The sequence below is a fragment of the Coturnix japonica genome, chromosome 11 (assembly GCF_054131305.1).
Source record: "Coturnix japonica strain WE chromosome 11, WE-NBRP24, whole genome shotgun sequence".
Lineage (NCBI taxonomy): Eukaryota > Metazoa > Chordata > Aves > Galliformes > Phasianidae > Coturnix > Coturnix japonica.
The window spans coordinates 5,603,163-5,616,277 of NC_140673.1; the positions used below are offsets into that span (position 1 = coordinate 5,603,163).

At 44.8% G+C, this 13,115-nt stretch overlaps 1 protein-coding gene across 8 annotated transcripts in view; it reads right to left on the bottom strand.

Moving 5' to 3' along the window:
* Positions 1–13,115, bottom strand: part of SOAT1 (sterol O-acyltransferase 1) — a 43,928-nt gene that overhangs the window by 6,723 nt on the left and 24,090 nt on the right. The window contains exons 1-7 of one of the 8 annotated variants that reach the window (XM_015869748.3): positions 11,979–12,049; positions 10,529–10,658; positions 6,791–6,849; positions 2,327–2,475; positions 2,178–2,237; positions 1,899–2,006; positions 155–437 (exon numbers count right to left, since the gene is read on the bottom strand). In XM_015869748.3, the coding sequence (XP_015725234.2) occupies positions 155–437; positions 1,899–2,006; positions 2,178–2,237; positions 2,327–2,475; positions 6,791–6,849; positions 10,529–10,652 (783 nt within the window). In that variant the 5' untranslated portion in view covers positions 10,653–10,658; positions 11,979–12,049. Of the gene's footprint in view, positions 1–154; positions 438–1,898; positions 2,007–2,177; positions 2,238–2,326; positions 2,476–6,790; positions 6,850–10,528; positions 10,665–10,794; positions 11,093–11,130; positions 11,761–11,843; positions 12,050–13,115 lie in introns of those variants that run through there. The other 7 variants (XM_015869745.3, XM_015869746.3, XM_015869747.3 and 4 more) reach the window with 7 other exon arrangements.

A 13,115-nucleotide genomic window follows, 5' to 3' on the forward strand; every position in this document is an offset into this window, starting at 1 on the left:
AGACTGACTCCATCCATAGCCCTGACTTAACTTAGTGAATGGAAAAAACAAACAACAATCCCACAACATTTGATTCTTTAAGGAAAAAAATCCCACAACCTTTCAATTTGAAAACAAGCTTCAATACAGCCAAAGATGCTGGGTAGGTACCTACCTGTTCCAGTATTACGATAAAACGGGAAGCTGGAGGCAGGGCGTATGATACAGCAACATAAGTTGGCCCAATCCCAAGCCCAACGGTTTGGAAGAGCGTGAACAACGTCCCATAGAAGAGAGAGTAGATGACACGATGAGAGGAACTGCAGTAACCTTGGGCCCACCAGACAAAAAGGTTGTATGGAATGGTGACTGTGGCACAGAACATGCACAGCCAAGTACAGAAGACGACCGGAAACTTTCCAAAGACGTAGACCAAGAGATCAAACCCAAGGACCAGCCTAGAAGGAACGAGGAGACAGACAACATTCAGCATCCACTCTTTCAATAGGAAGTGCTTCTGCTTTAGTAAATGGCTACGGAAGGCCAACCACCCAAACCATGCTGTCTGAGTCTTGATAGTTTTCAGCTCAGAAGCAGAGGGCTGCCTGCAGCAGATTTAAGTGACCCCTGCAAGCACATCAGAAGATAAGAACTGAAGGACTCGTGCCATCAGTGCTGTAAGGCACAGCTGTAAGCTGCTCTTACCTTCAAATCCGACAGGGCTTAAGTGAATCTTTAAGATGAGAAAGTGCTTTGAGAATATGCTCAGAGCTCATCCCTGCTGATAATTAAGCACGTCACTGAATGACCCACTGCTAGCTGAACTGGGGCCCAGAAAGAGCTTTGGGGAACACTCGTAGGACATCACCAGGTGCTGATGTGCACCAGATACATTATTTCACTGGCTGAACTTAAATATAAGCACCAGATGAGCAGACTAAGAGCCTATCAAAGCCACCGATTCATAAGTAGCTCTTCTAAAGCAAACTAAGAGGAATAAGTAATGTGTATTTGTTCTTCAGGTAGAGGTTTAACTGCAAATTGGATCCAAATGATCAAATCTAGTAGTTCAGAATTTATTATTTTAAAAAATCACAGATAATTCAGCCCTATTAGCCAATTTTAAAGGTAAATGTCCCCACTGCTATTAAGTTAGATGAGCCTCCTCTTATACCTACATAAGCAAGACAATGATAATAACGAAGATACAGCTCTGGCTTTATATGCTGAACAACAGATTATCGGCAAGATACACGTGTAATCCTACTCATGTACACAAGATACATCTTGCTAAAAAGATATTTAAGGCAACAATCAAGTGTGAGGAAAGCAGCCTTGCACAATCTCTTCCAGAACTGGCTACCTGCAAAGCACAAGCTCAGAGGCTGTGCCAACATCCTTGGGATTTTTCCACAGGAAAAAATGAGAAGCTTCTATTTTTATTGAAGCACAAGTACAGTGTATCAGAATTGGCATTTCTCAACGCAGAAAGGACTGATATTGCATTCCAAGTTTTCTGTGTTTGTTTTTTCTTTCTCCCTAAACACAGTCCTCCAAGCACCGCAAGCAGCTGAAAGCTGCTCCTTCTTTATTGGTATTGAAATGAAGCAGTCCACACTCATAGATGCCTCCTGTCCATTATGCCAGGCCTTGTGAACTAAGCCTGTTAGGTCCATCATTCACAAACAGTACACCAATCTGTAAGATCTTCCCAATGTTTAGCTAATCGTATTTGAAATCTCCCTACCCACTCAATAACAATTGCAGGACGTCTGAAGAATATCAAATTGAACACCTGCCCTTTAACAGCATCTCAAGAAGAATTACTTTGTGCACCATTCTATAGTTTTTGTGTAGCTCTGGCTCTTTGGGAGTGAGCATTTCCCAGCCCTGGCCCTTGTTCCAGAACACACTCTTACCTTCCTTCATCAATGAAGTCAACTAAAAGCGTGCTGAGGATGAAGACGATGAGGAGAGCGATGAACATGTGGTAGATAGTCCTGATGTGACTCACTTCAAACAGCTCGCTAAGGGAGAGATTCAAAAGCTATCAGGCCATTCACATAGCAGATCGCACATCACACTTTTGTTACGTTAGCTTTCAGATGAAGCACCTCAAAGTAAAAGCTAGTCAGTTTACTGTCAAGAGCACTTCCAGTCAATTTATTTAATGTAAAAAGTAAAGCTAAACTACTCACTCCAAGAGGGACCTCCTGGCAGTGAAGATCTTCCCATGTTCTGGAGGGGCTCTCAAGGCCCTGCAAATTAAAAGGAGAATGCTTAAGAAAAAGGAAACAAGGCTTCCAGGAAACAATCTTGCTGTAGAACTATTGTAAACCTGACTTACTTGGCTTTGTGTAGCTCCTTCTCAGAGCAGGAAGCTGGGAAGAGTGAAGCTGGAGATGAGGAATCCAGGAGTGCTGACTTAGCCACCAAACTGTTCACAAACTCTGTGAAGTGACTGTCCACCTCCTTCATGAAAACAGGCTTCAGTTGCTGACAAAGCAAGAATAGAGCAGCAAGTTACCAGAACATATCTAAAGTTTAGTAAGTGATTTATACTCCTTTTCATCCCAGAGTACGGGATCGAGCACTCCTGTACCATTAGCCTACAGCTGGAGGCATTAAAAAAAACATGCCTTTAGAAGAAACTAAGAGATAAAATGCTCACTTCAAAGTTACTTACTTCCACAGAAAGTATTACACTGGGCTCCGGACAGCTCTTTACTGCAGTACAAATCCTCTTGCTCTTTAGATGCAAACAGGATCCCAAGATTTGCATAGTGGTATAAACACTATCCTTGTAAGCAGAAGACTAGGCAAAAAGAATTCCCTCAAGGAAAGAATAAAAGCACCATGTGTTCACTTGAAATCCAAGAGCTTAGAAAGCCACAAGATCTTTAAGATTATCAGCCCTTCAGAAGTCAGATAGTCATCTTCAGCACAGAAGATAAGCATGTTTAGCAAAGACTGTAGGATTACAAACCTAATTGTGTATTATGGCTGTTGTTTGTTTTCTCTTTAATGCAAGTACCTCTTTGCAAAACTTGTCTGGCCATCCTCTTCCTTGAGACTCAGATTGCCCAAGTATTTCTAGATGGCAGCTGCACGTTATTTCATCTAACCTTCCTACCCAGTGTTAGCTCAAGAAGCATTTGTTTCTCCCCCAAATGCCTTCAGAATTCCTTTCTGATCCTGATTTTCTAATCTTGTAGGCTGAAAAGTAACAAAAAACAAGAAATCCATTTTCAAGGAGGGAAGGAGAGTCTGGAAGTTGTAGGCAGGAACACTGCTTCCTTGGGAAGGCTTTTGTGATGCTTGAGCTCTGTTGCTTGGTCTCTATTTTCTAGTGCCTATTACACCAAAGAAAGCTGAAGCACCATTGTTTTTGCTAAGCAGAAACAGGCACAAGGAATAATAGACCAAGGAAATAGACTCTTTGGCTTTTTGGGTCTTTTTTGGACATAGCTCTCTTAGGAAGCAAAGTCTAGTAACAAGCAATGTGTGTGTTATGAAATGCTGCCAAGCAAGCAAGTTCAACTTTCTGGTAGTAAACACAAAACCTGAAATGAGACCACATTCTTCCCAGCGGTCAGCTTTAGGGAGAACTAAAGCTGCAGTAGGAGGAGTAGATGAATATTAAACTTACAAACATTTTGCCACTATCTGGCAGCCGATAGCATAGAACAAACAAGCTGCGCTGGCCCTTGACAATACAACTCGACTGGCTATTCTTAGAGCTTTGTGGAGAGCAGAGAAGAGGTTCATCTCTTGCAAAAACACCAGTTTAATCTTTTAAAAACAAGAAGTTAAAAAAAGAAGTTGAGTACTTTGGACCCACAATCTGTAACAGAAGACTTGTTGGCACAGCCTGTTCTCACAGCACACACGTATCCCTAACCAAAGGAAGCCCAACACAAATTCCTGCTCCTCCTGGAGTGCTCTCATTTCCACTCCAGAAAACTACTATTCATTCCTACCACATTTTGTTTAATTTTGGTTTTTTATTTCCTCTCAGCAAGAGTTTAGCAGAAAAGATTTGCTTAAATAACACATTCCCTTCTGCATTTAGCGCTCTGCTGAGACTGCCCCTCCTAACACAGCCCTCCAAGGCTGACATCACTGTATGCACGTATTTGGGCTGGGAAAACAAAGTGCGAGTTCTCATGAAATAAAATATGATGCAACCAGAGCAGAGACTCCACGTTAACTGCAGTTCTGCACAACGTATTGTGTTACACAGGCAACCATCACTACTGCCAATCAAAGGCCAGTCTAGTTTAGTAACTGCTCACACTCAATAAACCAACTGATCAAGCCACTAAACATGTAAAACAAGAGAATGAACCTTAGACAAGTCTTCATTGTGATATGGCACACTCCTTTAGCCAAGTTTAACTGTTCCCTAAATGGCATTTCAGGTGTTACACAAGGAATAGGGCAGATCTGTCCAGTTGTCACAATTACGTTTTAAATAAAACAATCAACTCATTAGAACAACAAGGAAGGGGAGCAAGTACGCAATAAATGCTATGCCACAGAAACCAGAAGTAGGCAAAGAATTGATAAGTCAGAGGAAGTTGAGCCAAGCAACCCTGTAACTTAATGCTACAGAGAAATTCACCAGAGTTGCCCTTAATTTTAGTCAACTGGAAACTATGCTAAGGCACATTGAATATGAGACAACGATATGAGATAAGCAGAATGGCTTCACCAAGGGTAGGCCCTGCCTGCCAAACCCCGTGGCTTTTTATCTGCATCAAAACAAGTGTGATCAGCAAGTCAAGGGAAGTGATCCTGCCCCTCTACTGTGCACTGGAGAGACCTCACCTGGGTACTGTGTCCACATGGGGAGTCCTCAGTACAGCAAAGTGCTGAGCCTGCTGGAGAGTACCCAGAGAAGGGCTGCAAAAATGAGCCAAAAGATTGAATGCCTCTCTTATAAAGACAGGCTGAGAGCTGGAGCTGTTCAGCATGGAGAAAAGAAGGCTCCAAGCACCTGTGTGAGTGGTCTTTCATCATGTAAAAAGTGGCTGTAAGAAAGAAGGGGACAGACTCTAGCAGAGACTGCTGTGACAGGACAGAGGAAATGGTTTTAAACTAAAAGAGGAGATATAAAGAGGAAATTATAAGGGTAGTGAGGCGCTGGCACAGGTTTCGCAGAGAGGTGATGGGTGCACTGTCCTTGGAGACACTCAAGGTCAGTCTGGACCAGGTTGCTCTGATCAAGCTGTAGAAATCTCTGTGCATCACAGTGGAGTTAAACTGGATGAACTGGAAGTGTCCCTTCCAACTCAAAGGATTCTATGATCCTAATTGAAACAACACCCATTTAAACTAATGGAAGCTGTCAGAAATCAAGCATCTGTATAGGCCTCAGATACAGATCCCATAAAGAGTAAAATGGGCTCCAAGCTTCTGTTGTGTGAACTGCCAGTCAAAACGAGGCAGAAGAGGAATTGTTGGGCACTTGTAACAGATGTAGGCTTTTAAAACCTGAACTTCCCATACCTCAGCAGGAACTTCAGCATTCAAGTGCCACCGAGCCTTCTGGTTTTCTTTGATTCTCTTCATGGATAAGAAACTGCCTTGACTACAGGCTACCGTCTCAAACTTAGGAGCCAGAAGGCATTCAGAAAGATGACTTTCTCAATGAAAGAAATCCAAGATCAAGCTGCCCCCCAGCATCCAGGTAGCATCCCCTGAAACTGACAGAGCCATGCACTTAACAGTCCTTTAAAGGTTGCTTGCACAAGCATTAGTTGCTAACAGTGAATTGCAACAGTTGGATTTGTCTGCAGAAAGAAGATATGAGGCAGATATGAGGCTTGCTCTATCACGCCTTCAGTAAGAGTCACTCAGAGACGGCAACGTGAAATAAAATTAAGAGCTGACTATCCCTCTAATGGGTTGGATTGTAGGAGCGTCAGCACAAAAAGCAACACCACTCTTTGAGGAAGACACTTCAATGCACTATAGTTGTACCTACTGTAAAAAACACATCACATCTATATAATAAAGAGACTTTAAAACAGGATAGGACCTCAAAGTTGCAAGGTACTTGTCCCTGTCCTTTAAATAGCCAATCCCTAATAACTACATAAGGCTGAGACAATTAGATGACCTCATCTTTACCATGGAATTCTCTGCAATAAAGTGAAGCAAGAGCGCAGGACAATTTGCCCCAAAGAACATGCCTGCTACAAAACAATGGTTAGCAAGAAGGGTGCAGTTCTCTGTTAGCTAACTTCATTTAATTTGGCCGTAAATCACCTTAGCGTAAGCTAAGACAATGGCAGCTCACACAGATGTAGATGACATTAATAGAAATACTATTTTCTGAGGGTAGTGCTTACTGAAAAGAAGTAAGGTCACCTCCACAGCTGGGGCAATGGAAACCACAAGATCCAGGCCAGCTGCATTAATGGGTAACAGACATTAATGGGGCACAGAACTTGAAGCACTGGATGCACTTGATACAGCTGTCAAAGGGAACAGGCTGGCTGACAGTCACACTGTCCGACGTTAGTAGTGAGGCAAGTTCAGTTTTATTACAGGCCTCAAAGTTCATCCTTATCACTGGACTCTGACCTATTGGGGTCAAACAAGACAGAGCTGTATTTGACAACACTGCTCCTCTTGTGCAAAGCAAAAAGAGATACAGACAGAAAGAGGGCTGTATAAAAGTCACCACACTTGAATTATGACTGAATAGAGAATATTTGTGTTCCGGGATTAATGAGTCTCCAAATAAACCATCAGGTTCTATTATCCTGCTCCTCCCCACAGAGAAGCAATAGAGTATATTTACCTCAGCTTCTGCTATTAGCTGCATCTTCCTTGTTATCACATGGTCCACATCCACGCGGCCTAAGGAAGGAAAGCAAATATTTAACTTGCAGCAATGTGCCCCACATGACTGAAAGCACAGGAAAACCAGCAGGCAGCAGTTCATTCACTGGTTTGTCATTAATACTTTTTGATTTCTAGCAATGTTCCAGCAAGTTCAAAAGCTAAACTACAAGAAGTTAGTAAGCTAAGAGCAAGTATTTTGCACAGCCATTTAGGATCACAGCATGATAAAGCAGGCAACAGCTGATAACGTGGTGGATTTCTGAAAGCTTTGCAACTCCACAAATCATTCCAAGGTTCTTAAGCATTTTCAGCCTTGAAACAGCAATCAGAATAACTCTTAGAAGGTCATATCCAAGCATGCTGATTCTCTAGCATGGTTTTATCTTATGCACTGTGAACTAGACACAGATTAGGTTGGCAATGTAGGGACCTCCAGACGAGGCAGTCAAGACATGACTGTCTGTACAGTAACCACCCCTGCAGCAGGACAGCATATCCTTCAGAACACCTCAGGACCTCAACTACCCCACTGCACCACAACTGTATTAACGGCCCTCCTTCCCATTACTGCTGTGCTAAAAACCACTGTATGCTTATCTGCTGGCAAGCAAACCACATAGAGCTGTTGAGCTCACAGCCCAGCTTCCTTTCCTTCTAAAGGTGAGAACTGCTCCCTCATCCACATGCCAGTCTTCAGCTTTACTTCAAAGTGCCCAACAGAGCCAAAGACACCAGGACATGAGACTTAGTGGGGCTGCACTATTTCCTTTGTGAGCTGAACAAAAAACGAGCAGCAATTGCTTTGACTGTGCATTTCCTATCACTGCAACTACTCAGGAGTGGCTCTCCTAAGAAATAAGACATCTTTTTTCCACTAACAAGGCATTAAAAATATTCACCCATGCCTAATGTATGACTGTAATGCTTGTAAAGGAAAATGGGCAGCTCTCTGACCTGTTGACACAGCAATTGCTGATGTTGTACACAATGTCCCTCCTATCACTTTACCCACCCACACTCCAGTGTTTAAGCAAACAGTCTAGAAACACAGTAAGGTTTAATGAGTCTTTAGATCAAGATCTCAACATCTTCTCTCCATGTATCTCTTGCAGCAAACTAAAGCCACCTGTAAGCTCAGCTGCTGCTTCTTCAGAAGAACAAACTGCCTCATGTTGAAGAAAGTCTGCCCCCTACAACACCAACACATGCTGCTGTTCCACAGCACGAGTCCATTGGGCAGGGCACCACCAGGCAGGTACCGTAGGATAGATAAATCATCATCTTGAATCATTCACCTTCTGCTGTGCAAGCTGCTACTTATGTTTCCTAAAGTCATTTAGAATCATCACATGGTTTTGAGTCTAAGAGGAATTGCACACTACTAAGAAGTCTAAATTTTCCACTTTCCCTTGGCACCACTCTAGGATTGCAACACCAACCAAGAAATCAAGCTCCCAAAAATCAACAATGTTAAAAGAAAAGCACTCACTCTGTTTAACTGCTCCACTGTGTAATTGCAACCAAGAGCACAGGAGGGAATAAGGCATATGAGCAAAGGCTCACCTGTTACTGTCAGATACCTGGATTCAAAGGTTCCCAACCTAAAAATCACTGAAGATGTTATTTGAAAGACCAGCTACGTTCAAGCCAGCCTAGCACAGGGATTCTGTAAAGGGCAGAAGCATTCCACACCAGGTACAATGAAACACAAGTAAATCTTATTCTGAACGTATCCCATTTATGCATCCATGCAGCAGCTAGAGAACAAGTTATGACTAGATTGCCATCAGTGCTCAGCTGATCTGATTGAAGAATGCACAGGCCACAAAGGTCACCGTGCTGTAGTTGGACAAGGAATCAAGTTAAAAACCAAATACTGCAGGGACATGGAACCCAAACAGCCTCTTGATTGGAAACAGCAGCATTCTCCAGGTCACAACTGCACATTCCCAGGCCTGTCACAAGAAGCTCCTCAGCCTTCAACAAACCCACAGGTTACAAAACATGTCAGAGCATAATACCAGCTTAACACAGTCTTGGGCAAGGCAGCTTTCTCCATCTAACCCCCTGAAGTACCACCAAGAAACTCAATTTCAGCAGCTTACACACACACTTGTTGCCCTGAGTCAGACAGTAAACTCCAAAATGTTCCAAATTTCTTCCTGGTTCAAAGCTCCCTCCTCCTGTATCAATAAGGACACATCACCCCTGCAACTTCATCAACTTTCACACCAGGAATGATCCATAGTAACCTCTCAGTTAGAAGATAACAAGCCCTTTCCAGGACAAGCATTACCAAACATGCTTACTCATACCTAGCAAAGATATGCCCCAACAGACTTGTTTGCAGATGGGTCCTCTTCTGGTTTCTCCACAACCATCAGTTTACTGGTTTCAAACAGTCTTATCTCTGCATTTTAGAGGGCCTCAGTACAGTGAAGAGCCTCTGCAACCTTTTACATCTGCCATACAGTTTTATTACAGCCATTACTGATTAAGTTTTCCTGCTATTGTACTGCCCAGTGTCAATATCCCATTAAGCAGAACAGTTTTGCTCTTATTGACACATCTCCAGCTGAAAAGATACAAAACTTGGGGCAGCCTGGATTTTGTCAAGGGATTATTGTTACCTAGATCACCTGCTCACACTATGCCAGGACAAAACCAGCTGCTTAAGACTCTCCTTGAAAACAAGGAGTAAAGAGGAATGAGATCAACATGCTCCTGGAAACAAGTCAGTTGGCCCTTAACACTATTAAGTTAAAAAGCAGATTGTCTTTGCTAATCAGGGAGGATAAAGGGTACAAAGTCACGTTCGTGGTTCGGTTTTTCTTGCAGTAAGAATTGCTATAGAAATACCACGTATTTACTTGCATACAAGATACTGCCCTAAGGTGCCTAGAATTCCTTAACTACATTAAACAAGCATATTGGCTAAAACTCCATGCAGCATCAAGTCTGAAGGTGCTACAGTAAATGGATGTTGTCATCTAAACAATGTTTAGATTGGTTTAGAATGGATGTTCTAAACAATTTGTTTAGAAGCAGACTTCTTCCTCTATCTACCTATAGATAAAGAGGTACAAGTCTGCTTCTAAACACATTGTAATTGCTTTCCAGCAGTCACTAACTACCTGCAGGTCTCTAAAAACAGCACTGATGTGGCAGCCCCATCCTGCCAAGGTAAAACATCACTACTGCCAACAGCTGAGAGTCTCATTCCTGTGATAGTCTGTGGGACAGCTTTCTCTCAAAGATACCTTTGGAAGAAGAAATATCACTTGTTCTCAACTTCTATTTGTCCCAGCTCCTGTTCCACTCGAAAGATACACAGTGAAACAGTGACATTATTCAGGAGAGCATTAATAAAAGTTATCTCCTTCGATTACTGTCATCAAGGATCTGGAACTGAGATTCATGTGGCACATGGTGACAGACTAGCTTGGCTTTTTGCTCATCCTGCCTCCAAAAGAGAAAGAATAAGAGCTGCAGTTGTGTCATTAGCCTCCTCACAGAAAGCAGAACAGCATGACCGAGGACTCTGGGGATGCTGCCTCAAAGTCCACATGCAAAACCACTTAAGCTGCCACACAATCATCCACAAACCAAGCCAGCTGTTAGCCACAGTACTTTCCCAGCTGGCCACGGTATAAACTAATGCAAACCCAATTAATCCCATGTGAAAGAACCTCACCATTGCTGGAGTTCTGAAAGGATCTGTCGCCATCAGGTCTCCTCTGCGTTTCTTCATTCTCGGGGCTTTTGTAGGTTGTGGTGGAGCCAGATGGGCGTTTTCTTACACAGTCTTCACCTGCCATTGCTGCCTATAGCTAGACCAGAAAAGGACAGGAAATAATTAATGACAAAACCTTCACATAGTTACATATAACCTCCTCTACACTACGTTTTTGTCTTTCCACTATGAGTTCAGAGGAAGGGTAGCTGAAAAGAAGCACACACCAGCATTAGTCACTGTATTAGTACTGTGGGTCACACTGCCTGTCCCTCACCATATCTGCAAAAGAGCAAAGTATCCAAGCAAGTTCTCCCTCAGCACTACAAAAAGAGCCTTCATGTTCCCACAGCTCCCTCCTTTCCCCTGCAGATCTGAATATTTCCAATGACTTCAGCCTTTGTGAAGTCTTTAAAAGCTCAAAAAGCCCTTGAAAACACTCTCCAGCAGTCGGCTCTGACAGCAAAATTTGTCTTCAGAGAACTCTGGCACGTTTGCTTTGCAAGATCACCCGCAGGATTTTGCCTGAGCCAAACCCCTTCCCATCAAGCTTCAGTTCTCACTGAAAAAGCAGCTTCCTCAATAGATCCTTGTACTTTGTCTGGCCAGACCACGGCTGTGCTGCGAACCAGGGGGAAATGGAGGAGAAAAATCTGGTTTGAACGACACCAGATTCAATGGGAAGGATCAGCGCCGGCATCACAGCTCTGAGCTATTAGTGAACGCCTGGCTGGAAAAAAGAAGCCAGAAAGTAACTTAAAGTTGGGTTTCCTCAGAGAACTGAGACAGAAACTTCTACAAAAGGGAAACTGGGCTCTCGTGCTCACACACTGCCAGGACTCAGCTTCCTGCCTTTGTTCGTCCGGCTGAGGATCTTTGGAGCACACAGGGAAAGCTTCTGCAACACCAAGCAAAACATCAATCGATCACAAAGCACTTGTTGCAGGACACTGCCCCTTTTCGGCCCCAAGTCAGCCTATGTGCTAGAGAAACAGAAACAACAGGCTTCTCGGCTGACCCAAACAGTTCCTATGGGCTACGTCGGTCCTTGAAGGGCAAGGACCCACTCAGAGCACACCTCCCACCTTCAGAAGGCAAGGAAGCACTCCTTCCTTCCCACTGCCAGCGTGGGAGTTGTTAGCATCCAGCTGAAAGGTTAACAGAAAGGAAGTAGAAACACGGAGCTCCGGGACAGGGCAAGAAGGATCACATAAGATTAAGAAGGACCACAGTGAGCATCCAATTCCAACCCCCTGCTACGTGCAGGGTCACCAACCAGGCTGCACAGAGCCACATCCAGCCTGGCCCTGGATGCTTCCCGCCCCCTCCCAGCCGGGCCTACAGCCGTTATGACGGGCCGCACGGCGCTGAGGCTCCATCCGTCGTCCCGCCCGGTCCCTCACACAGTCACCTCACAGCGCCCGCGCTGCTCCGACGCGCTCCAGCCCCGCTCCGCTCTTCCCGCCTCCGCCGCTCTCCGCTGGCCGCGCACGTCACGGCGCAGGGGGAGGAGGGAGCGGCGGCACCGCCCAGTGCCCGGCCGGGGAGCGGAACACGGAGCGCCCGGCTCCGCTCGGAGCGTCAGAGCTGGGTGCGAGGCCCAGCCGCACCGCGTGACGGGCTGTGAGTCACACGGAGCGTCAGCGAACCCGAGTAACCCCTGCTGCTGCTGCTGCTGCACGAACGGGAAGTGCTCGAACGCTAGAAATGAGCCTCCGCTCTCCCGCTTAACTCCCACTTAACTCCCTTTCCTCCTCCTTGCACTGACGGCATATCCCCTGACTGACACACGGGGCTGCTCAGCAGAAAACTGCTGTAAAGACTGACAAAGAGAATAAAAGTCACTGCTGATGTGCAGATCTGTGCTGGAACCTGCACGGAGCTGAGGCCCTGTTCCTCACCAGTGGGTTTTAACACAGTGCCTCTTACACATGCTTTCAGGGCTGTCGGGGGTGCCCTCGTGTGCTGGCTATTCACACTGCAGTGCCTTGTGGTGCCAGGGAGAGCAAGGAGGAAAAGGGGAAGAAACTGAATGTTTCCTTTCCTAAAGATCCAAAAGTTGCTAATGAAGCTGTTGGGTCTGATCAGCAAAACCGCAGCTCTGCGGGGTAGGAAGATCACATACCTCATAGCCCTTCTTCCCATCCTTTACAGGTTCAACAAGCCATTGCCACAACTGATTTTTTCCCACTCACATGCATCTTCTGCTCTACTCTTCACAGGTCTGAATTGCAGCAGTGTTTCATCAGCTCCATCCTTTGCCATGCTTGTCACCGCGCTGCTTGCAATCTTGATGTTCCTGAGTGTTTTACACTAATCCTACAGGCTGCATTGCTCAATGGTTGCCTCACCACCATCACTTCTCAGCACTCCTGGCTGAATCACAGCATGCTCGCCCCCACATCACAACTGGTGTCCCAGACATGCCAACCTTTCTGCTTCAGCTTCATTTGCTCTCACTTGGAGAACCATATCTACCATTCCATAGAACCATAGAATGGCCTGGGTTGAAAAGGACCACAATGATCATCCAGTTCCAACCCCCTGC